This window comes from Calidris pugnax, unplaced genomic scaffold (genome assembly GCF_001431845.1).
Source record: "Calidris pugnax isolate Ruff unplaced genomic scaffold, ASM143184v1 scaffold74, whole genome shotgun sequence".
In the NCBI taxonomy this organism is placed as follows: Eukaryota; Metazoa; Chordata; class Aves; order Charadriiformes; family Scolopacidae; genus Calidris; species Calidris pugnax.
Window position 1 is genome coordinate 529451 of NW_015090790.1, and position 24999 is coordinate 554449.

The 24999-nt window shown below is 40.1% G+C and overlaps 1 protein-coding gene across 1 annotated transcript in view; it reads right to left on the minus strand.

Annotated features, from left to right (window-relative positions):
- Positions 1-13691: 13691 nt before the first annotated feature.
- The window catches only part of LOC106902792 (chromosome unknown open reading frame, human C14orf39), a 32354-nt gene continuing 21046 nt past the window's right edge, over positions 13692-24999 (minus strand). The window contains exons 9-17 of the mRNA XM_014966578.1: positions 23345-23484; positions 22806-22885; positions 20652-20737; positions 20497-20561; positions 19297-19367; positions 17301-17458; positions 16628-16763; positions 15112-15169; positions 13692-13894 (exon numbers count right to left, since the gene is read on the minus strand). Coding sequence (XP_014822064.1) covers positions 13692-13894; positions 15112-15169; positions 16628-16763; positions 17301-17458; positions 19297-19367; positions 20497-20561; positions 20652-20737; positions 22806-22885; positions 23345-23484 — 997 coding nt within the window. The remainder of the gene's footprint in view (positions 13895-15111; positions 15170-16627; positions 16764-17300; positions 17459-19296; positions 19368-20496; positions 20562-20651; positions 20738-22805; positions 22886-23344; positions 23485-24999) is intronic.

Sequence of the window (24999 nt, forward strand, 5' to 3'; positions counted from 1 at the left end):
TTGTCCTATTAATCAAAGCAAATCATTAGGCATTAATTACACTTAGTAACAGAATAATTGCTTGGTTTACCTAAACTGTGGTAGGAATGTTTTTTTTCTTTCTGAGTAGGATAAGCTTATTTAAATTATGTCATGTGCAGGCTCACAAAACATAATGACAGTAGATCAAAATCTGGTTTGTTTTGTACATGTACAAGGTGAGCTGATCTTGGAAATAATGCCAGGGGGTTGACGTACACCGTCTAAGAAAAGATCAGCCTCAGAGACGCTCTGGCAGAAGGAAAGTTGTTGTGATATAGGAGCAAACAGCACTAAATAAAGACACAGAGGTATGATCTAACAGCACGTCATTATCTTTAGCGTATTCTATATGTAAGAGTTTATTTACCTTTTCAGGGAGACAGGGGACCATTTCTGACAGTGTGGTGCTAGAAAAAACAGCTGATCTGACCAGGATCATGCTCTCAGTCCCAAATACACGGCAGAGGTGACTGTTGTGCCCTGGAAGGTTGGGGCTCCAGCATGAAAATACACCTTTGGTTAAACATTCCACTGAACAGCGTTGACTTTTCTCGCCAATAGCTTTAGAAAGGCACAGAAAAAAATTATCTTTTTAGTACTGTCACAGGACAGTTAGGCATCCTAGGCATAGCAACCCCACACGGGCAATGGGAAGCATTGCTTGTCATAAATAAGTTTAAAATGTCCTGCACTGACAGGGATTCGCATTTCCCTGGTGAAGAATAGGTGCTCCTCTGCCATCTCTGCAGCAAATACTCAGCCATGGTCAGAGGACACTGCTCCTCTCCTGGAGAGCAAACGGGAGCAGAGCCAAGAGCAGACTGCCCAAAGCAAGCTCTCTGCTGGCCTAAGCATGCAGGTATTTCTGACAAACCTTGATTCTGGTAAGAAATCTAAATATTTCTCACAATGCTTTGCAAGAAAATCTGATCGGCAAGATATGGGGAGAGTCAGCACCAGCTGGATTATTTTGTTTTCCAATGCTGAAAGGTTTGCCTTCCAGAGTCCCAGAACTTAGTTTTCAAATTGTCGTTGCAGCTTTTATATTTTGTACACTGCAAAGAAACCTAGTTTTTAAATACTTGAAATAAAAATGTTCCCACTGACCTCAGGCACCCATAAAACATTTTCCTTGTGGAAAACTACTCCTCTCCTGCAACCCAGAAGAAAGGTAATATTTCACAATGTCAAAACCTGTCATAAAACCTTCCATCTCCTGCACAGCTTTAATCACAGGCTTAGGTGGCCGCAGCAGAGTCAGTGCCCTGGGTGCTCCCCCCTTGTGCTACCTCCCCAGACTTTTTCACCTTAGAATCAATTTGCACAACCCTTGTAGACAGCACTGCAGCACGGCAGATATTAATCATGGGGAAAGAAGACGTTTTCAGATGACTGACACCTTGAGAAGAACTACGCAGAGGCATTCACAAAATCCCTCCCTCATGCTAGACATAGAAAGGAATAAATTTTGCAAATTGCAAGTTCAGAAGAGAGGGAGAAGCTGCCAACGAAAAGAGGGACTGGAAAGAGACAAAGAGACAGGCTGGACACATCAGTGGAGAAGAGGGGTGGTGGCGGATGGGTCTGTTTTCACTGGGAATCCTGAGATGAGTTGTGCTTGTGTATCACTAAGATCTCAACTCAGATTTATCAGGATCATGGCTGCGTGTTCAGAGACAAAAAACTTTGTGTAAGAGGCACTCAGCTCACTCCCAGTAAGAGATTAATCATTCCCCTTTCAATTTGCAGTCTAAACAACCAAAAGATGCCCCAGCACAACTGCTGCTAAGTCCAATTAACTAACAGACAGCTTTTTTCCCTACTTGTTCAGTCTAACAAAAGACATTATCTCTTCTTACAGACCACGTAGCACATGAAAATAATAATGACAACAACAAAGCCATTAGTAACGTGCTATTTTTCCCCCGCTGAGAACAGAGATACAGGAAAACTAGTCACTGGCTCAGCGACGGATCCAGCCTTCCAGAGACTAAACGAAACAATTAAATTTGGGGCTGGGCCACTGGCCGCAATAAACGAGGGCTGGCCCCAGAAATGGTGGCACTACGTTTACAGTTGTTCCAACTAGAAATTTATTTTATGTCACTAATACACAAAGATGTGAGTGGCTTTATGTCCAGGCAGCAGTTTATTAGACTCTGCCCGAGCAACACACACTCCTGTATCCACACCTGCTTCGGGAAGTCAGAGGCCGACAACCAAAGCGTGTGTGGAACAGGGACCGCGCTGCTGTCTGTCCCTCTGCAGGTGCCTGTGCTTGCACAGCTTCAGCTGATGGAGATAATGTTCCTGCTGACCAAGAACGTGAGAACCCCTAGCTCTGCCGGCTATCGAGTGTGCCCGGCAGTTACACCGCGCTCCGAGTGTTGGCAAGAGGAACAAAGCTGAAAAGCAACACGCGCTTTGTCCTTGCTCCACTTTCCAAGGCTCTGAGTAACTTCTCAGGGATGTAACCACTCAGCTAACACTTGCCTTCTTCTTAAACAAACTCATTATATGAAAGACATTTATCACACGATAAAAAATGCCACTGCTTTCGGATAACTCTGTCAACAAATGAATTTGTTCAAATCAGCTGGTACCTGTAGCTGTCACAAGGGGAGAGAGAAGGAAGTGAGCTCTGAGCTTCAGCTCCCTCCGTCACAAATATCCCACCCCAGTGACACAGGCATCTCCTATCTGTGATGCTCCAAGTGTCCTTGCATTCCTGACTGTATATACAAGAAGCTGGGCAGACATGAGCCCTGTTCTAGTCACAGCTTATATGCAGAAATCAATGTCAGAAGAGCCTGTCGGGCTGGAGCAGTGCCTGGACTAAGTGCAGCCCACTTCACAAATGAGGAGGGACCACTTTGGCACGTTCAGGTCAACACTGCAGAACAAGGAGGCACATTGTTAGCAAACATTAAGTGAAAAGATACTTTATGCCATGGTCAAACCAGGCTGGCACGGCAGCATCAGGCACCTGGGCTGGCACTTTGTACGACGGGAGAGTTGCCTAAGTGTAAGCACACAGGCTCAGACCTCTCTGCATGAGGACTTCCAAGCTTCTCTGCTGCTGTCCATCTCAGCAGTGGTTTTACTACCTATCTCTTTACTCCAGCGTCTCCTCAGATCACTGCCCATGTTGTAATCGGCCACTGAGGTCCTAACAATAAGCTATACAAGCAGTAAGAAAGCAGAGGTCCCTGCCCAGCAGTAGTTGGCCACATCCTCAGTGATGTCTAGGCCTTGCTGGAGCCAACACACCCCAAGGAGGAGACACGGAGCGGGAAGAGCATTTGGGTCAGACAGACGTGACTCAGCTGGAATTAACAGGAGGCATTTTAGGATCCATTTTCCTACCCAGTGTTCCTCCTTCATGCTTCACGATCCTATTCTTTTTCTGATACCCCGCTTCTTGCTCATTTCTGGTTTCCTGCTTGTCATCCCCTACTTCGACCTCTGTTTAAACGCCCTCCCTTTCACTCCCTTTGTAAATCCCCGTCATTCTGCTCCAGGTGTTAGGACACATGCAATAGCTAACACTGCATCTGCCCAGCTGATACTCTCAGCATCTTCAGAGTTCACCAGCACTGAGACTGGGGGTGGCATAAATAGTAAGTTTAGCGAATCCCATCTACTCCCCCAAAATTTATTTTCTCTCACAGATAATGGAAAAAATGAAGCTGGTGACCTGCACTAGTGGCCCAAGACCCTGCCTGCAGGTCCGCCCTGCCCTCAGTCCCACTGCTGCGGGAAAGCAGGTAGCGGCAGCATATTTCACTGAATTTCACTGAATTTTTAGAGTTGGAAGGGACCACAGAGATCATCTAGTCCAACTCCCCTGCTGAAGCAGGATTGCCCAGAGCTTGTCAGAGCATGTCACTCAGGAGCATCCAGGCAGGTCTTGAAAATCTCCAGAGAAGGGGACTCCACACCCTCCCCGGGCAGCCTGTTCCAGGGCTCTGTCACCCTCACTGTGAAGAAGTTTTTCCTCATATTTGAGTGGAACCTCCTATGTTCCAACTTGTGCCTGTTGCCCCTCATCCTCTCACTGGGAACCACTGAAAACGTGTTTTTCACAGTACATCGTGCATATCTGTGACGCTCTGTGCATAATGTAACACAAACGGAATTGGCAGGGATTAAGGTTTTGTTTCTGCTCCTACTAATAAACACCAAAATCCCCATTGACTTTGCCGAAATAAAATCAGGCCTTAAATGACCCACCATTGACATCTGTAAGAATCTTCCCATATGCAAGACGCCTTTGATATGACGCGCAGCACCATATGGATGGCCTTCTTTCCACCTCCCACAGCAGCTGCCAGGAGCTGTGACGCTGACTGTAGCAATGACAACAAAAAAAAACCCCAACAGAGACGGTGTTTACTATGGGAAAAATAAAGGCAGCTTCCCAGGTCACTTACCTGAGACACTGCTGGGGGCTGCAGTATCTTTATGCTGACTAACACTGGCCGGCACGTGGACTACTGCTGTGATAAAATAAAACACAATAAATGCTGGGCTGCGTACACCTGCGCCACAGATCAGCCTCACGCCGCCTGAAATTGGGCTCTGAAAGCACTGGAGCACGCAGACGTTGACTAATCTTACCTACAGTCTTACATACCATCTGGGGGTAAGAAGGAACAAACGTGTTACATCTCTGGCACTAATTGTCAGTCTGCCTTTTTTTCCATAACTTCCTCCTTTTTAGCTATTTGCCTCTCTTCCCCTCAGCAGACTTGCTCTTTCATCGTCTTTCTAGATTGACATGCACTTGAAAGGACATTCAGGACATTTAACACTTCAAAAGCTGCTGTTTTTCAGATTTTATAAATTTCTCCCAGCTGAAGTTCTTGATGACAACTCTGCTCACAGCATGTCTTGTCAGTAATATTGATATAGTGGAAATGGTCCAGTTTGAATTTGGCGCATGACGCTTTCCTGAGACAGCCTAACAAAGAAGTAGTCTGTTTTATTTCCACCTGTCGAGTTTTGAAACACCTACTATTTATTCTAAGGCTTTTTCCCCTTCGCAGATGCTATAAAACTAGCAGGGGGGGAAGGGGGCAATTGTTTATTCTTTATTATTTGAGTTAATATTTTCTTTTTAATGAGTCCTCCAGGCTTGATGGAGCAGACTGGCTGGTACCAAGAGGTGCTAAGCAACCTAACTCCCATTGGCTTCGCTGGAAGGTCAGCAGTTGTGAGAAGCACTCAGCATTCCACCATCCAGCCATCATTGTCTGTCTGGCTTTTTAAATTGTAATAAGGCTTGGACTCTCTCTCATTGCACGTAACACAAGGCCCTAAATGAAGCTGTGCCCTGTGGGGACTCCTGTAATATAAATGATAATTTACAGATTTAGAAGTAGAAACTAATTCATGCTTGCTCCCATTGATGAAGGAGGTGCAGGAGGGATTTCTCCAAAATCAGTCTTTTTGAGTAGGAAGAGCAGTGATGGTTTCTCAAGTAGGAATGTTTACACAAAGTTCATCCAGTTCTCACATACAGTGAATAAGTTAGCCCTGTTTTTTATTTAGGAGTAGTTGATTGCATAAAATTAAGTTTTTGATGAATATTGCACAGTTCCTTAAGTCTCAGCTATATTTATCAAAATGATTTAGCAGTAATTATTGTTTTCTTTTGCCAATACCATAGTCACACTGGTTATACTTCATAACTCCACATATCTACATTGCAATTATAAGGACCAGGGCTTCAGCTAGGGATATTTAATGTATAGTTAGATGACACCTGTGTAGATCATTATGTTATAAAACTACAATAGCATTAGAATCGCTGTACTTGTAACACATGAGAAAACCAGCTAATAGAAGCACACATTTTTTCTAAAGATAACTTCCACCCAGAAACTTGCAGAGATGTAAATACTTCCAAAATACTACAAGTTTACAGGAGAAATGCTCAGAACAGCGTTTTTATCTTCCCTGTTTCATTACAGGAAAAAAAAACCAACAAACCTATTCTCTGAAAGTGTTCTGCACAACTTAACAAGTTCCAAGAATTTTACCAAGTCTGAATGTAAGTACATGACAAATAATCCCATGGAATCAACCTTATAAAAGCAGAGAGATGCGTTTGCTGCTCCTAACTCCATTTTGTAATTTACGAAGACAATATATAAGCACTGCCCATCAACTGTCAGTCTTGATATGATGATCTGAAGCTCTGGAAGAAATCACTAACCCAGCAGCACTCCCTTGTCAAAAACATCACTAAAACTGACAATGTAAGCCACAAAAGACAGAAAACAGAAATTCTTATCATTATTTTACTTTATGCCAATACTTGCAAATGATAAAAGCATTTTCCCCAGCCTTTGACAATTTACTTTATTCCAGTAGTGTCAGCTCAGATAAAACTCAATAAAGGGAACTGAAATAAATACAATATCCACTGCAGCATCTTTTTTTTTTCCTTTTTGTGCTATAAAATGTTCTCTGTTAAAATATTGACACTGCAATATGTGAGCTAGCTGTGATACACATGCAAAGCAGCCTATGCTGCTGGCAGCCTTACGCTGCTGTGAACATGCAATTTACATACTGAAAAAGACTCGTGCCTCAACCCTTTGGTTTTGCTGCATATCACAGCCATGCCCAAAGGTAACACTAAAGCAATTTTGGCAACCCAGGAATTCTTCTGTTTTAGATCATCTGTGCCTTCCTTCTTCCACAAAGTCAGCACAAAGATATGAGCAGATGGTATGTGTGGAAGCCAGTGACGAGTGGCGCTTCTCAGGGGTCAGTGCTGTTCAACACCTTTGCTGGAGACATGGACAGTGGGATGGAGGGCACCCTCAGCAAGGTTGCTGATGACACCAAGCTGTGTGGTGTCATCATGGCCAACAGGCTGGAGGGAAGGGACACCATCCAGAGGAACCTGGACAGGCTGGAGAGATGGGCCCGTGTGAACCTCATGAAATTCAACAAGACCAAGTGCAAGGTCCTGCAGCTGGGTCATGGCAATCCCAGGCACAAATACAGGTTGGGCAGAGAATGGATTGAGAGCAGCCCTGAGAAGGACTGGGGGTGTTGGCGGGTGAGAAGCTCAACATGAGCTGGCAATGTGCACTGGCAGCCCAGAAAGCCAACCCCATCCTGGGCTGCATCAAGAGAAGCGTGGCCAGCAGGTCAAGGGAGGTGATTCTTACCCCCCTGCTCTGCTCTGGTGAGACCCCACCTGGAGCTCTGTGTCCAGCTTTGGAGCCCTCAACAGAAGAAGGACATGGACCTGTTGGAACGGGTCCAGAGTAGGTGATCAGAAGGATGGAGCACCTCTCCTATGAAGACAGGCTGAGAGAATTGGGACTGTTCAGCCTGGAGAAGAGAAGGCTCCAGGGAGACCTTATAGTGGCCTTCCAATACCTATACAAAAATCTCTTAACTACCATTAATATTTTCAATTATTTTATATGGATGTGTAGCTCTCAGCAATATTACTATTGACAGGCACAGAGATAAATGTCTTTTACATACCTGTAGATGGTTCAGTGGTTCAGGCAGTAGCAAGAGTTTCAGAAGATCTGAGCTAATAAGCTTGCTTCTGATCCTGCTGCAGGAAGCCTCCCGCAACAATCCAATGTCCCGCAACAATCCAATCCCAGGCTCAGTTCCTCGTGATGGTACTGGGGATTTGAGATGCTCAATGACAGTAATAATGTGACAATATAATCACCTAAGGCAGCTCCACAGTTTCAATGCAACGCAAGACAGGTAATCCAAATGTCCTATTGATAGCCACCAAGAATATTTCAGGACTATTTGAAAGAGCAATCTAGACAATTAGTCTCTTATGTCCATTAAATTATTGGCTTTTTTAAACAATTCGTCAATAAATTGTCACTATAATTGGTAATTTTGATACAATTCTGTCTGCAAGTGATAATAACAGTACATTTTTATCATATGTGGCACCAGGCACTCAGCAGATTGTGATTTTCAGTTACTACCATACTATATTAATTTGTAACTGGCAAACAAGAACTACTGGTTTATGCAGCAACAACATCAACCCCCCCCAAACCCTGCAGCGTGGAGCCACTCTCATAGCTCTCAGGTCTGTTGAGTTAGCTTAAAGCAGAAAAATCTATCCCACAGTTATCACAGTGTTTTTGCAATCAGAATGCTTCTCCTGTAAAAAAAAAAAAAAAAAAAATCTATTTTTTTTGAAACCTGGTAAGAGCATAATCCAAGGTAAAGTGGAAGTTTACATGAAGTCATGACCTACTTCAAAGAACCGGCTTCTTTTAAGTCCTCTGTGTGGATGGCCATTGTGGGCTTAAAAGCACCTCTGAAGTTCAGTGTTGGTTTTCCACATAATCTTTGATGATTTACATCTTTTTTATCAGAACTCTACAGCTCTTTGGCCTCCAATGATGAGTCATAAGTATTAGTTCAAGATGGAAAAAAAAAAAAAAAAAATCTAAGAAGCCATGTTCTGCATCGCTCTTCATACAGAAAACCGACAGCAGTGGCAAGCAATGGGTCTGCAATAAGCAGAGGTGGCCAGGGCCTTAGTTTAACATCTCACCTCCCAGATCACATCTGCAATAACTGGCATATTTCTGAGAGCCTCTTCCAACTGTGCGGGAGAAAAAAAAATAGGCAGCTGCATATGATAACAATATATGTAGCAGTGAGGAACATGACTGGTCAAGTGTTTGGGGCGAGATTCCCAAGGCAAAAAACCCCTCAGTTTGTACATACTTGAAGTACATACTGTATCCAGTGACATTTGTCAATCCATGTGGCATAATCTGAAACCGAACACCAGTCCTGCCTGGGTAACAGCTACAGTGCTTCAAAGGCTTGGCACCTCCCGGAGAAGTAATGGAAACATTGCTTACAAAGGATTTTGTGGATAATTGTTAAGGAACATCTTTAATCACTTCTGAGTCTCATATCTTCTGGACATGAGCCCATTGCAGCTGCAGCAGTGAGCAGCATCACTGATCACAGCACCATGCATTTTGTGGAAATAGGAAAGCTAGCCAAACATGTGCCTCCAGAAAAAGAAAAAAGCAGCAAGAGACCACGCTTGGCTCAAGGCAGTCCTGCTACAGTGGGAGGGAGCAGATAAGAATTGCAAGCTCCAAACTGAGTTTTCAGTATGGACTGTCAACTACCAAGCTTCATGGACTGTCAACTACCAACCTTCCCACCAGTCATAACAGCTGGTTCCCTACTAGCAAGAACTTTTTTTACTTAACCCTACACTTCTTTCCCTGATTTTCCCCAACCCACATCTCAAAGGACCACGGAGCAAGTCCTGTGCTGCGTGAAATAACTTTGTGGCTGCTTTGTGGATTGTGGTACAATACAGAAAATTAAGTTCATGTTATAAAAACATTTGACTTTATTTCTCCTAGGGAATCATAACAGTCAAAGTACTTGCCTGTTGTGTATGTTTAAACAGTCTTTAACATGGAAATGTCCATCTTTTGATGTTTTCTTTTATGCCCTTTTGGCAGCACCTCTTGATTTGAATGAAACCAAATACAAGCCACCTATTATTGCTGAACTCAAGTGATTACTGAAAAGAAGAAAATCTGGGATGTAGCGAGGTGGGGGGAAAAATTTACCTTTCCAAAGGTAATGTGTAGCAAGTGCTAAAAAGAGCATCATCTTCACATCAAATCAAGCAAGGTACGGGACTCAAGCAACAACATGCCAAGAGGCAATTTCTCAGCAAGATGTTAGCATCAGAACATGAAGTGATGTGTCTGGAAGCAGAACTGCTGAGCTGCAAACAACCTGGGTGTGAGTCAGAGAATATTAGGACAGTGCCTGTCCACCAGGAATATAGACTTGATTGCATGTGACTTGTGTCAACTCTGGAGACATCAAGAGCAGAACATAAAAGCAAGGCAACAGAGGTATTTCTAAATGAGCCATTCAGCCTCTAAGGCAACAAATCTGGCAAAAACTCAAGTTCCAAGAGAAAAAGTCAACATCCCAGGTTTGTGTTCCATAGTCATATCCTTCATTCATTTTTTTTTCAGGAAAAATGTCATTGAAACATCATGTTTTAAATCACTAAAAGACAGAATCATCTCCTTTTTAACTAGCCCAGAACTTTGAAACTGGAATCCAATTGCCTGTTCAGGCTCATTAGTGTCTTTGGATCCTAATGACCCACTCAGTTGCAGTAAATGAAAAACTAATCCTTGTTTTATGCCATTGGCTGAAAAGGATTAGCCAACTCTTGCTAGCCATGCAATCAGCCTTGCACTGGGGAGATTACTACCATCTAATACTGTAAGTCTACACATTCCAATCTGTTACAATAAGTAGCACTTAAAGCTTATTTCCTTGAAATGCTTAAGCGTATTATTGCTATAGTGTAAGATTGTTTTCTTACGAAGCCATGATTCTTCTACCCCTTCCCCCAAAGTTTGTATTTACCCGCATATATGAAGTGATGTCCCTTTACTTTCAACTTCACGTTTTAATTATGTTCATAGTCTTGAAATGAAAAATGAAACATTTTTTTTTCCTTTGTATAGGGCCCAAAGTTGGCAGGCAACCACATAGAGAATTTCAGAGTCGTTCAGTACAGTGATTTTCTTGAATTGTGTGGAAAAACTGCAACTCAGAATGAAAACAGTTCCAACTGAAACCAGGGTTTTAATTAATTTTTTGATGCTTACATAACCAGGTGATAATTTTTGCACCCTACTACTAATCTTAACAGGCAGCTCAAAATAGAGCCACTACTTATGTTTAATGTTCTCTAATCAACACCATGGGTTTTGTGCCCCATGTATCACTGCAGTTTTTCCAACCCAGATTTCTGGTTGCTCTTGCTACACGAGTGACCAATTATATGAGATAAATATGGATATAGCATCACAGCGTAGACTTCCCCCACACACAAAGTATTCACCCAGTGTTATAATTGAAAGTTTAATATGGCAAAGACTAATTTTAACAATACTACATGCTGCATTCATACTTGAACACTCAACAGTTTTTGTGATATAAAATTAAGGAACTCTTGTGCTTTTATCACCTTAAGCATTATATATAACAGCACAATGCAATTTGTCCTAAAGAATGATATGCTGTGCATATATGCTTTATATTGATAGACTCAGACTGAAGTTACTAAAAATTAACAAATTGCTCTTAAATTTGATTTTTTGCTCTGATTTTTGAGTGGGAACAGTTTGATGAACGTCTAATTTTCTATCAAAGGCAGTGTGTGAAGCCATAAAACAGCATTACATTAAAATAAATGCTGTATGCCAGACTGCTGGAAGGCATTCCATTCGTTTTCTCCTAGTTTCTAAACTAATTTTTTAGCATTAAACCTGTCTAGCTGTTGCTTATTTGTTAGCCAAACATCCTAGACTGCTTACAAGCATGCTTTATATTTATGCATCAGTAAAATTAACAGTAAAATGGGGCTCCAGTCAAAGTGTTGTATCACCTTACAAATTATAATGAATTTTTTTCACTGGAAGACCACTTTGCACAACAAGGCAAAGGTGGAGAAATGCTCTTTGTGTTATTTCTGATCAGAAAAATGACATCTCCATATAAGTATTATTTCCGTGGGAGAAAGAAAACTGAGACATCGGTGTCTTCCTCCTGGCAGTAGCAGGTGAGACAGCAAATTTCATTTTTCACTCTTCAGAAATATTTTTTCAAAAAAATTCAAAGATTGATTTATTCAAACACCATGATATTTCCTACCGTTTTGGTGGCATGAAGTATTAAACCAGCACTGACCTAGTGCTGGGTGGTCACTACCTTTTGCAAGGAATTTTCAAGTTAAGTAGTTTTCTGTCAAAAAGGCCATTAAAAACTTAAATGGAACAGTAAAGATACCAGAGCCCTAAATAAACATTTGCCTTCTGGTTAAGATGTTCCTATAAGATTCAAAGTCAAATTCTGGCTTTGCTTACTTAAGAGAGGCTTTTATTGTTATTACCTTAGGGCTCAGTTTTGAACCTGAACTCTCTTTTACCAGGTGCAATGTAAGGACAGAACAAAAAGGCAACCCCCACCTGCAAGGATTCACATCAGAAGTAGACAGTAGAACCATCTCACCACTTGGCAGCCAGCTGCACTGATTTTAAGAGATTACAGCTCCCAGCTGCCATTGCTGTCCCACTGCTGGAGGTTACTGGTTCCTGGTGAAGTTGTAGTCACACGTGTAATACCTGTTCCTCGGGTACTGGAGTCCAGAGTGAGCTAAGTTAAGTTAGCTTGTCACACTTTCAACAGCAACACAAATGAAATTCACTGACTCTGCTTTGAGGAGTGAGGCACCTCGTGCACTTACTGCATCTGCACCACAGGGGCAATAACTGCAAACAAATGGTAATGAGCAAATAGCTCATTTGCTCTCAAACCGCTCCCACTACACGAGAAGATCTCTGTCTACAATTTCACACCAGAGATGGATGCAGTCAGGTGGGGATGTATAGGATAAAACAGAATTACATTGGTCAGTGACAAACACACTAGTCTCAGCAATCTGGCAGCACGGCTGCTATTGATGTTATAGGCATAATAACAGAGGATCATTTTTAGGCAGAATTTGACAGATACCAATGAAAAATTTCAATAAGGAGTTCCTGCCCTTAGATCTCAGAAAAGTATCCCAAATACTGAGTGGTCGCCTTTTCTGAAGTAGCTTTCTCTTTTGTGTTATTAATCAGCCCGTCACATTTGTGTATGTAAACATCCAGAACCTAGACCTATGATTTCACCCACTTCAGCCAGCAGCCTTGACTACCGGACTGCAGTGTCAGAGACATGGAAAAGCAAGTTTCAGTTATGGAACAACTGAGAAAACAAAATTGTACTTTCTGGCTTCCTAAATGATCTCAGAATATCTGCCAGTAGTGTACCCTAAAACACTACGCCAAATACCAGCTCCACAGCCAGCTGCTCCGTAAGGAAAGACATCTGTGGAGGACGGGTGGATACACGTGTACTGACCACAAGCAGACTTGGGGAACTGTCTGCTTTTGTATCTTTTTTGGAAAGATTCTATATAAAGAGGAAAGAACTCGCTTTCAGCGTTTCAAGTTCAACAGACAGAAGTTGAAATGCTATGTATTACAATTGCAACATTATTTAACTTCTGATATTAAGAAATACCTACAAAACTTTGCATAAAATTAACAAAAACGTTTATTTCAAAAATTTTATAAATATTCTATGTGTAACAGCTAATTAAAGAACATGGCCTTCAACTCAAATTCAACTTTTACTGCTATAATAACAGTTAATCTCACTAACACTTTCTGTAAGCTATTTAGTTTATATCAGAGGCTGAAAGTACTCATCTAGAAGTTTAGATGCTCTCACACAGATACTGAATTAACTCAATACACTACTCTAAAATGATATTTCTGCTGCTTGTAAGTGCCAATTTAGCATGAGCATATCAAAACATTTTATGAGAACAACATATTTAGAAAGTAAAAAAGAAAAAATAAAAGTTGCATCTCAAAGTGTGTGTGCCTGATGAACATACACATGCTCTTGCAGCAAATGCAATAATGTATTCTTACACAAGATGAAAAGAGAACATTAAATGCTTTGTACTTTAACTTAAGAAACTGAAAACATTTGTCAAGGCTAAGTAGGAAAAGAATTTAAAAGGAAGTCAAAGGTATTCAAAAGAATGTAAATGGCTTTGTATTTTGTAAGGAAGAATGAAAACCTTTCACAGAAGGAGACTGTGATGATCTCTGATCCTGTCCAAATGCAAATGAAAAACTGAAGTCATCTTTTCCATCTCCAAATGCATGAGAAGTCGATTCCGAGGGAAAGGGAAAGGCAAATGCATCCTCACTTTCTGATTTCCCAAACAAGCTTCCTACATGGAATACAGATTAGGTTTATTATTAGATTAAATCTTGCTGAAAGAATACTGCATTCAGCTTAACATGTTTCTTTAATAATATTGTACTCCCAGCACCTGCTGCGTATCAGCCCACCATTGCGTGCCTATTCCTGCACTAGAAATGGCACTTCAAGGAGGGCATTATTAGAATCTACACAGAATGAAGTGTGAAGTACTTCAATGACTTAGAACAAAACACTTCTGCACGATAGACTGGGTGAAATCCTTTGAATACAAAGCAACAGAGGTCTTTGTAAACTAATACATTTTTGCAGATTATTTCTTCTCTAGAGAACGGTACAATCAACCACTGAAATACCTGGAGCAACAAAGATACTGACAGAAAACCACACCAGTTTTATATTTAGTAACAAAATTCGTACACTTTTCTCTATGACAGTTACGTATGTGTACAACCTTACATTCATACACTTCAAAAAAGTGGCTTTGCACTTGCAGCACCTCAAAAGAAGAGCAGATTACAGTTCCCTTTGGAAAACCATTTGATCAAGAGTAAGTTCTGATCCTATCGGTATCATGAAAAATTGGCCTTTTACTTCAGCAAAGCCAGGATATCACACAGAACGCGCAAATGTGTGTGACTCAGTATGAGTAGAAGATACTGTTTATTAAGTCTGATTCTCCCCTCTAACATTGTGTGCCTCCAATAGTTTGAACTGATGGAAGTCACTTTACTATCAACATTTCTTTAACCAAATGGAAACTTTATTTTCATTTTAATTGAGGGTGAAAAAAACCCAAGATATGTACTCTTCCAACTCTAAGCTGGTGGCCTTAAGTTGAAGGTAGTATTTACCAAGTACTGTAGCTTTTTATATTAAAAGAGCATTTCTTTTTACCAATGAAAGCTTTGACACTTAAATTTTTCTTCTCCTTTGCAGGTCATCTCAGTTTGCTTCAATCACACCTAACACTACGCCTATTTGTCTTTTTCTCATACCTCTTTTTTCATGACATCTCATACATTTAAAGCCAAACATGCCAGGGAAAGATTTATGATAGTCAAAAGACCAATGAGCACAATAAACCACTGAACTACAATATTACAACTGAACATCTTTTTAGACAACCAAAGGTGCCCTGTTAAGCAGGATCACAAGCTTGTCAGTCACACAAGCACGAGTAGAAGACAGCTGGCATACAGAAGTACACATGATTTTCAGACTTACCGATATCTTTGTGTGGGGACAGAGGGTTCAAGTATCCCACAGAATAACCTTCTTCTGTCTGAAATGTAAACAGCCAATTCATTTAACAAATGAGAAAGGCTAAAGATAAGCTCTAATGCTGATATGTAATAAGTTCATTCACTTTTTGTGAGAAAGACCACACAGTGAATGTTAGTAGCCTTCACAAAATCTGCATTCAAATGTACATATCAATCCCTAAAGTTGAACGGTAAGCTTTGATGGTACAGTTTGATTATATTTGCTTACATCTGCAAACACACTCCCTCCATTCTTCTGGAAAGTACATCAGATGGAGAACAAACCAAAATCTGATTTGGTTTGCTGCTCTTTTTTAAACTGCAAAGATTCAAAATTATTTCATTCTGTGACATTTTAGAAAACCTCTAAGCAGCAACATAATTACTGTCTATTGAGTAGGACCTAACATTGCCAGGAAAAGTAGCAGAATAACCACTCATCACTCTTGAGAGGAGTTCTTAGGGTAGATTTATAACAGATACTTAAGTCCTTCAACACTCCCCTCTAATATGACTGCTACAGACTAGTAAATTCTTGGTTTCTGCCACTGAGCAGGCACAAAATAACAGGGGTTCCAATAGCACTAGGTGCCTTAACACCTACCTCATTCCTAAACAATTCACAAACTACTCACCAGTGTATTCTCTCCTACACACAGCTGATGCTAGGAGTTATCAACAACACGCACCTCGCCAAACACAAAATATAGCAGCACTTTCCCTCTTCCTTCCCTCAGCTTTTATCTAGTAACCTCAAGACTGAGCACACCCACTGAAATAGCAGATACCTTATTTGCATAATGGGGTTTGAATCTACATTGCCAGGGAGTGATATGCACCATTGCACTATGCACTGACACGCATCTATCTGGAATACCCAATTATCTATCCATCTATTAGCCCATGAAAGTAAAGATGACTCTAGAATGCTGTAGTTAGGGAACCTGCAAATGAAAAGGAAGACCTGGATTCCAATCCCTGTTCCAATTAGTTGCCTACCTATCTCTTCCATTTAAGTGTAGCTAATCCATATTTGCTCTTCAATATTCCTAATAGTCCTTTCTTCCTTTTCTCAGTGTGAAAAATGGAGGGGAAAAAGAAAAAATTTAAGTGCCTGATTCCCCACTTCAGCAAGACAAAACCACACAGGATAGGCCTGTGAGCTGTGAATTCTGCTAGGGTACCTAAAGTTTTGCATTGCAGCACTGAACTGGAAGACTATTTGTGCATCTAGTCACCTGTATATTTGCACAAGATCCAATCTTGCTCCTATGGGAAAGATTCATACTTCATCAGGAGATCGCCAGGAAAGGAGATAAGCATTTTCAAAGGATATCAAATGTAAAATTAAGCAAGCTAGTAAGAAAATTATTTGCTACAAAGATAACCAGTCTGAAAAATCTCATGCACTGTCAATGCTGTTTTCTTAGAATACGTTGCTTTGTGGAAATTTAATATTCTCAAATACTCATTTTTACCTCATCAGATGAGTTTTCTGCCCCAAACACAGAAGAATCAAATAAATTAAAGCCAGGTGACTTCTGGGAGAAGTTCATGAGAGGAAAGAAAGCAGGAGATTTTGATGTTCCTTCTTCAGCACCTAAATTGTGAATGCTGTAAAGACAGAAAGGAAGAAGTTACATTAATACTTTTTAAAAGTAGTGTAGATGGCTTTTTTTCTCCTATTTTTTCTTTTTGTGCTTTATCTTTTTTTTAAATTCCTATCGCTTCCATCAATAACTGCTTCTTGCAACACAGAACAGGTAACACAAATCTTTAAAGCAACATAAGGTGGTTTTTTTTACCAATTCCCTACCCTTTTACCAAAAAAACCGTCTAAAGATAGCAAATGATGTAACAAATACAACTGCAGGAAAATACAACAATTTTAGCAAAGGAGCTACAAAGAACCTGTGTCTCATATATTTCTAAGCAGAGACACCCTCTTTCAAAACAGCTTCAAGCAGAAATGATACCGTAAGAAGAAAATGTAATAAATTACCTAGCATGACACAGAAAAAAATCTGAATATTTTCAGAAAAGTTTTCTAAAGAAGCCTTCCTATAGTATCCTTCAAAAGCAATGCAAATGTTTATACAACATGGATCAATACTACTTTGCTCAAAATCTAAATAAAAGCTGAAATCATACAAGTCAAATGGAGGTGTTTTAGAAGACTGTGGCTTCTTCCCCTTTGAGTCAGATGTTCTTACAAACTCAGGTGTTTCAGGTGCTCTTAGAAAATGTTCTGCACTTTCTTCTGCTGCATCAGGAATATCTTCATTTGACTTAAAACATGTTTGTATGTCCTTTTAAAAAGAAATACACAATAATGTTTATGGCATATAAAATTTCCCAAAATATCATTCATCCATTTACCTATAAACATATTCATTGTATGTTTTAGGGTTAGTTAGTTATTTTTATTCTCATGAAAAATAAAAGAATTTTAAGAAAGTGGTCACAGCGACATATTCCCCATACTTTAAACTGTAACCTTAATTTATCTAACTGAAAATGGACTCCTTTGAATGAAACTATATATGAAAATTTTCATCCAAAAACCAAAGAAACTCGTGAACTGACTGAAAACACCGATTTTGAATAAAATAGCTATTTCAGTCTAAAGTTCGTCTTAGCATAATGCTTAGTTACACTGGAATCCTCTTGATACTCCCTAGTGAAATAAAGGAACATCACCATCAGAATACATTTCAGTTGACTGAGATATTTTGTCTTCCTCAGAAAATGTTAAATGAGAACATACACTTGGATTCTGTGGAGCACTTCCCACCGGAGTCAATATTGTTTTAAGAACATTCTTCTCCACCAGCTGCCTGCAGGCATCAGCCTGTAGTGGGCCAACCAGAAGATGAGGAATATCTCAAACTTGATCTTGTGTACTGGTTTTGGCTGAGTTCATAGCTTGCATGATGATGTATTTTGGATTTGTGAGGAAAACAGCATTGATAGCACAGGGATGTTTTAAGTTATTGCTGAACAGTGATCACACAATGTCAAGGTCTTCTGCTTCTCATGCTGGCCTGCCAGTGAGTAGGCTGGGAGAGCACAAGAAGCTGGGAGGGAACACAGCTGGGACAGCTGAGCCCAACTGACCACAGGGGTATTCCACACCACATGATGCTCAGCAATAAAATCTGTGGGGAAGGAGGAAGGGGGGGATCTTTGGAATTATGGCATCTGTCTTCCCAGGTAACCATTATGTGTGACAACGCCCTACATTCCTGGAAATGGCTAAACAACTGCCTGCAGACAGCATGTAGTGAATGTATTCCTTATTTTGTTTTGCTAGCTAGGACAGCTTTTACTATACCTATTAAACTGTCTTCATCTCAGCCCCCAGATTCTTGAACTTTTACCCTTCTGCTTCTCTTCCCCATTCCACTGTGGAGGGGAACGAGCAAGAGACTACGTGGTGCTTAGCTGCTGGCCAGCGTTAACCCACATCTTGGTATCACCTATGTATGCAAGCTGTTCACACAACTGGCTTGATTATTATGGCAGGGTTGGTGAGCTTGATCTCACTTTCAGGCACAGCTAGTAGAAGCAGTGCCATTGGAGCCACACGGACTCTGTAGCCAGCACACAGCCTATTCACTATGGGATTTGGGGAGAAATGAGTTTCAAATGCAAACATTTTTTAAAACTGTTTCAGCAGCTCACACTGATGAAAATGATATGCACCAATTTATACAAAAACTCCGATGGGCATAGGATTAGGGTAGTCATCCTAAATAGCCTATGACACGATCAAGAACAATGATCAGAAGTATTAATCAGAAGGCACTGACTGGCTTCTTACCTTTTGGGTGCCTTATGATGAGTCACTTCATCAATTTCCGAGACTTATCTCTTGCCAATAGATTCAAATACATCAAGATAGTTCGGCTATTCTAAACAAAATAACTACTTTTGACATAAGAAATGCTTTGCTTACTTGAGGTACATATGAGGAATCCTTTGGCTCATCTTCTGCTTCTTTATCACCACATTTGGCTTCTTGATTTGCTATACAGAAAAGGCAGCACTGCTTGTATCATAACAGCATTTGAAATGCATAAATAAAAACTACGTTGTGGGAAAGAATTCTTGACCTACTTTTTGTCAAAAGTAATGCTTTGCTTACTTGAGGTACATATGAGGAATCCTTTGGCTCATCTTCTGCTTCTTTATCACCACATTTGGCTTCTTGATTTGCTATACAGAAAAGGCAGCACTGCTTGTATCATAACAGCATTTGAAATGCATAAATAAAAACTACGTTGTGGGAAAGAATTCTTGAGAAAGGTTTACTAACATGACATTGCTACTGGAAAGGAAGTGTCCTGACTGTAGTTTTCATAATAACCCACTTTGTGGCTATGCCCACAATAGTTACATCTCCTTCTGTCACTTACTCGCTACAGTTAAAGCAACGCTTCGGCTGCTTCATGTGGTTTAGTGTGTTCTTCAAACCCAGCTATTGTTCCCTGAGAGTGTTATGTTTGTCTAATCCAGCTATTGCCCTCTGAGAGTGCCAGTCAATAGAAACCAGGTGGAAACAATATAAAAAGCACATCCCTACGACACTAATGAAGTGTATCTTAAAGAGCTGGACAAAAGTCAGGATGAGAAATGAGAAGAATGTTATCAGACTTCCTGCTCTAAGCTTCAGACCACGTGACATTTCAGGCACTGTGGGTTAAGATCCTACGTTTCAGGACACATAACTAGGATCCTGTTTATAAGGAAATAGACTATAATTTTTGACATGCATCTAGATTGGCAGTATAATTAGAAAAAAATATATTTAAACTGAAGCTCAGTGCCTCATGATTTCAAAACCTATAGGTGTATTTGTAAAAACTTTGTTTTGTTTCTGTAAGTATTCTGTAAGTATTTCTCAAGTTAATTTTCACCTTTAATAATCTTAATCTGATGCTTCAAGATTCCTAAATTACTGAGTTTATTATATCCCTTTCATTTGCATTTCCTCATGCCTTCTGGGCAGATTTTAGGACTGGATTTCATCTTACACAAGTAATTTGAGCCTAGAGCATGGATTTACAAGACATACTGGAAGGTTCCTTTCATTAGCAATGGTCAATGCAGAACGAAACCCACACTACTGAGCAGTTCAGTCTCTATTTAAATTAGGATACTGCCTGTCTGCTATACTCAAAGTTTGAACTAAATAATCAAAAGCAAAAAGGAATACTAAATAATAAAAGAAATATTAAGTGATGGCCCACTTAATACCAGAATGAAAATTTGGCCCCTATAATTTTGTGTTCTATACTTACGTGATGCTGCACATCCTATTAAAAAAATGACAGTGGTACTTTACCTGTGACTGCATTTTCATTCTCAAACTGTTGATTAGAACTTGTCTGCTTTGGAGGAACTGCCAGTCTAAAAGAGAAAAATTGTTTGTCTGAATATGGATTATTTCCATAAACCTTAATCTCAAGAATGAAAACAACTTTTTTACAGAAAAGTTACCTGAATTGCATTTGGTTTTGTAAGCTTGCTATTGATGGAACTTGGGCAATTTGTGGATTATTAGTCCCTGAAGTGTCAATAATCATCTAAAACATAGCAAAAAATTCAAATGAAGCATCATATGAAATTGCCGCTTCAACAGTATCACTCTGACTTCTCCTTAGACTGTGGAAATCCCTTCTTTTAACCTCTCTTTAGGGTTCAGGCAACATAAAACTTTTTCGCTTATCTTTGCTTTACCTACATTTTAACAGCATGATACCCAAACCAACTTCTATAATTTTTTATAAAATTTCATTCACAGCATCAATTGCTAGAGGTGAATAATCAACTTTTCTGTCGTACAAATGACATTACATAATTTACAAACTTCATCCAGGTTTTCTACTGCTGTGGCCAGGTTGGTCCTGCTTGCCAAGACAGGAAGCGCTGGAGCCAGGCCTGTCTCCACCTCCGAAGGCCAAAGGGAGTATGAACATCAGCGAGCGTGTCTCCTGTTTGGATTGAAAAACTGCAGAAAACATGGAAATACTCCCGCCTCACAGATTTTCATGAGATCAGAACCCCTAACTCTTACATATACTTGTGCCTAAAGAGCAGAGTGGCACCCAGAATCTACGCCTCAGCATCAGATAACATACTATTTCCCAGGGAGCTGCTAGTTGCGGTTTGGCATTAATTTGCAAAATGTTATCAACTTGAAATCAAGTCAGAGCAGGGGACAAAAGGGCTGGTTTTGCAGAATCTGTCTGCCACTCAACTCCTGTAGTTTACAGCACTCCTTTTCTGAAGCCTAGCAACCTCCTTTCTTCCAATCTTTTTATTTTTCCTCGGACTCCATCTTCTTTTCCTTGTTGTTGTCACCCTTTCTTAAAGTTCCCTTAACCTTGACTTAGTGCTTCCCACTATTCTCTAAGTGCAATTCTAGGTCAGAGATTCCCCTCTTCATCTCTGGATTACCCTGGCAACAGCCCTTCCATCATCCTCATCATGTCCAACTCCCTCAGCCGGCCACAAATCAGAATTGCTTGAAATTTCTTCTGGTCTTGTTCCATGCTGTCTTACAAAGGCTTCTTCTTCTACCACAGGCTCCACTCTAAAACATTTTGTAATCCACTCACTTTATCCTTGAGTTCCTTTGAAATTCTTAAGAAAATCACAATCAGTTCTGTTAATTTTTTACTTGATTTTTGTTGTTCCATTAAAATTTGGTTTTAAACAGCTCCAGTGAGATGTCTCTTACACAGAAATGTTTTGATAGGAAACTTCCCCAAGCTTCTGCACAGCAAGCACAGTTGCAAACTATTCATTTGATCTTCTACAGCCTTATCTTACCTGAGTACTCCTTTTATACTTTTACAATCTATTGGTCCTATGAACGTTCTTGCACTTAATGAGATTTCATTAGTGGTTTTCATAACTGCAAAAATTGTTCCTCCAACTTGTTTCTGAATTGGTTTATCGTGTATGTATGAATTGTGCATGTATATTTAAGATATTAAGCTGCAATACACTTCACCTTTTCCAAAAAGTGCCACAGGAACTATTTGTTTATGGGTGAGAGATGGAAAACGTAGTTGTGGACTCCTCAAGTGCAGAAAGCAATGCTGCTCGTGGTTTTATTCTGCTTAGCCCATATTTTTGCTTCTGGTTAAACCTCAGAATTGACCTGCTAACTGGAAGTGGTCCTGTATAGCATCCTGCATGTTTAATCCTTTATGAAATCCTTCATTATGGAATAGATGGCTGACAATTAATCAGTAATAGAAGATTGTGTTCCTCCTTTAGAATTCCAGAAATTGGCTACATACAAAAAGCAAATCTACAAAGGTTATTCTAAATTTTAAAAACTACTATACAAAATTATTTGGACAGTCTACCTCAAATTTGGATTAGAATGCTTACTGTGACTACCAGTTGCACTTCGTAAGAACATGCATATTTTCAGTTGAATTAGAAATAGCACCAAAGAAATATTTTTATTATTATTATCAAGTAATAACAGATTACCAAGATTAGCATCCTGGTTACAGTGTTAACAAGTTTTCTGTAAGCTATAATAGCACTAAGTGTACTTGAAATGTTTTAAATTTAAACAACCACATAAAACAGATTATATAATCTCATGTTTTTACTAGTGGGAAAGCTGCATACCTGTGACAAATTTTCTGCAAGGCTGGAGGAACTGCTAGTGGCCACTGAACATTCCGTAGGTTTTCCTTTGTCTTCTCTCCCTAAATTAACAAATATTCCTTAATATTGACAATAGAATTAAGCATCCAAAGCATGGCATCGTTAAACTGAATTTGGGAACAAAGCTTACAAATTTTCCTGTTCATACAGAACTAAAAGAAAATTATCACAAAATATGTAAGTATCAATCAATATACTGCAAACAATACTCAGTATTTTCTGTGTGTATGCAAACAGTGCTAAAGTTATGTTTCAGATTTTTCTGATACTATGGATCAGGTACACCTGTCATGTTACTTTACTCATGGCACAGGTAAGAGAGAAATCAGACACAGAAGATTTTCAGAACATAAAGACACATAAGTATCCAACTTCCATTGGAAGTCTTGCTTCAACTATCACAGTAAGAGCAGTATGCTACACTTGTTATCATGCTTTCCATTCATTTACACAAAATAAATCAAAATTCTCAGAAAAAGATAATTTTAAACACACCGCACCTGTTTCTGTCCGTTGCATTGAGAATCTAATACTCTGTACAGACTGGACTAATTTCCGAGGAATGCATGGGACATGTAATGGTTTATACAGTTGTTGTTTCTCATTTAGGAAAGATGGGTGCTCACATTCATCAAATATCCTAAAAAAAATAATTTTTTAAAAAAAGTTAACAATTGCAAAACAAAGGAAATCAGGAAATACAACTGTTTCAAATAAGTAGAGTTTTCAAGGGAGATGCATGCTGCCAAGAAGGGTCTATCTCTTTCAGCTCCAGCAGCTGATAAAAATTGAAGTTTTCTTTAAATAATATCAGACAGAGAATATGACTGAAAGAAGATGACATAAAGTAGTAATAAGCTAACCATAAGAACATCGCTGACTTAAATTTTGTCAGTTTCAAGTACTATTAGTTTGGGGTTTGACACTTTAATCAAAGTACTTCATTATTGCAGTTCTGAAACCACATTTTCACATTTAAAAACACTTTTTCTCCCCCTGAGATTGTCTGGAATACTCACACTATACAAACACAAAAGAGAAAACTGCAGCAAATGTTTTCACTTGTGGAGTAATTATGTGTGCAGGGTAAATAGCCTTTTACAGTGTAGAAAGACAAAGGTTAGCAGAACAATGCAGGGTAAAGTCACTATTTGACAAAGGAACATTTACCATTTTTTAAAATAATGAGTCATATTTTGTTTTCTCTCTTGCATTCCTGCGTAGCACCTCTGTGCTGCTAACTGCAACATCTGGTTTACAGCTGACTAAACAATGCTATTCAGGACAAATGAACAATTAAGACAGTCTTTTTGTTCTTCCTGCAATTTTTCCATAAATAAAAATAAGATAAAATGTAGGATGCACTTTATAAGGCAGTGTGGAGTAAAATTAGCAACACTACTAAAAAAATACCAAGCTAGAAGCACCGGTTAAGATACATGGACCTAACAACACATTAAACTAACAACATGCACAACTGCAATGACATAAAACCATGAACACCCCTCGGTTAAGTAACTGATGAAAAGGACTGTCGTCACACCCAGTGCTCTGTTGGACTGAGACCAAACAAACTATGACCAACACTCGGTCCAGTCCTGTTCAACATATTCATCAATGACCTGGACGAGGGGAAAGAGTGTATCCTCAGTAAATTCGCTGATGACACCAAACTGGGAGGGCTGGCTGACACCCCAGAGGGCTGTGCCACCATCCAGCATGACCTGGACAGGCTGGAGAGCTGGGCAGAGAAGAACCTCATGAGGTTCAACAAGGGCAAGTGTAGGGTCCTGCACCTGGGGAGGAAGAACCCCAGGCACCAATAGAGGTTAGGTATGGACCTGCTGGAAAGCACTTCTGAGGGGAAGGATCTGGGGGTCCTGGTGGACAGTAAACTCTCCATGAGCCGGCAATGGGCCCTTGTGGCCAAGAGGCCAGTGGGATCGTGGGCTGCGTAGGGAAGAGTGTGGCCAGGAGGTGGAGGGAGGTCATTCTCCCCCTCTGCTCTGCACTGGGGAGGCCACAACTGGAATCCTGTGTCCAGTTCTGGGCTCCCAGTTCAAGAGAGACAGGGAACTGCTGGAGAGAGTCCAGTGTAGGGCAACCAAGACAATGGAGGGATTGGAGCATCTCCCTGATGAGGAAAGGCTGAGAG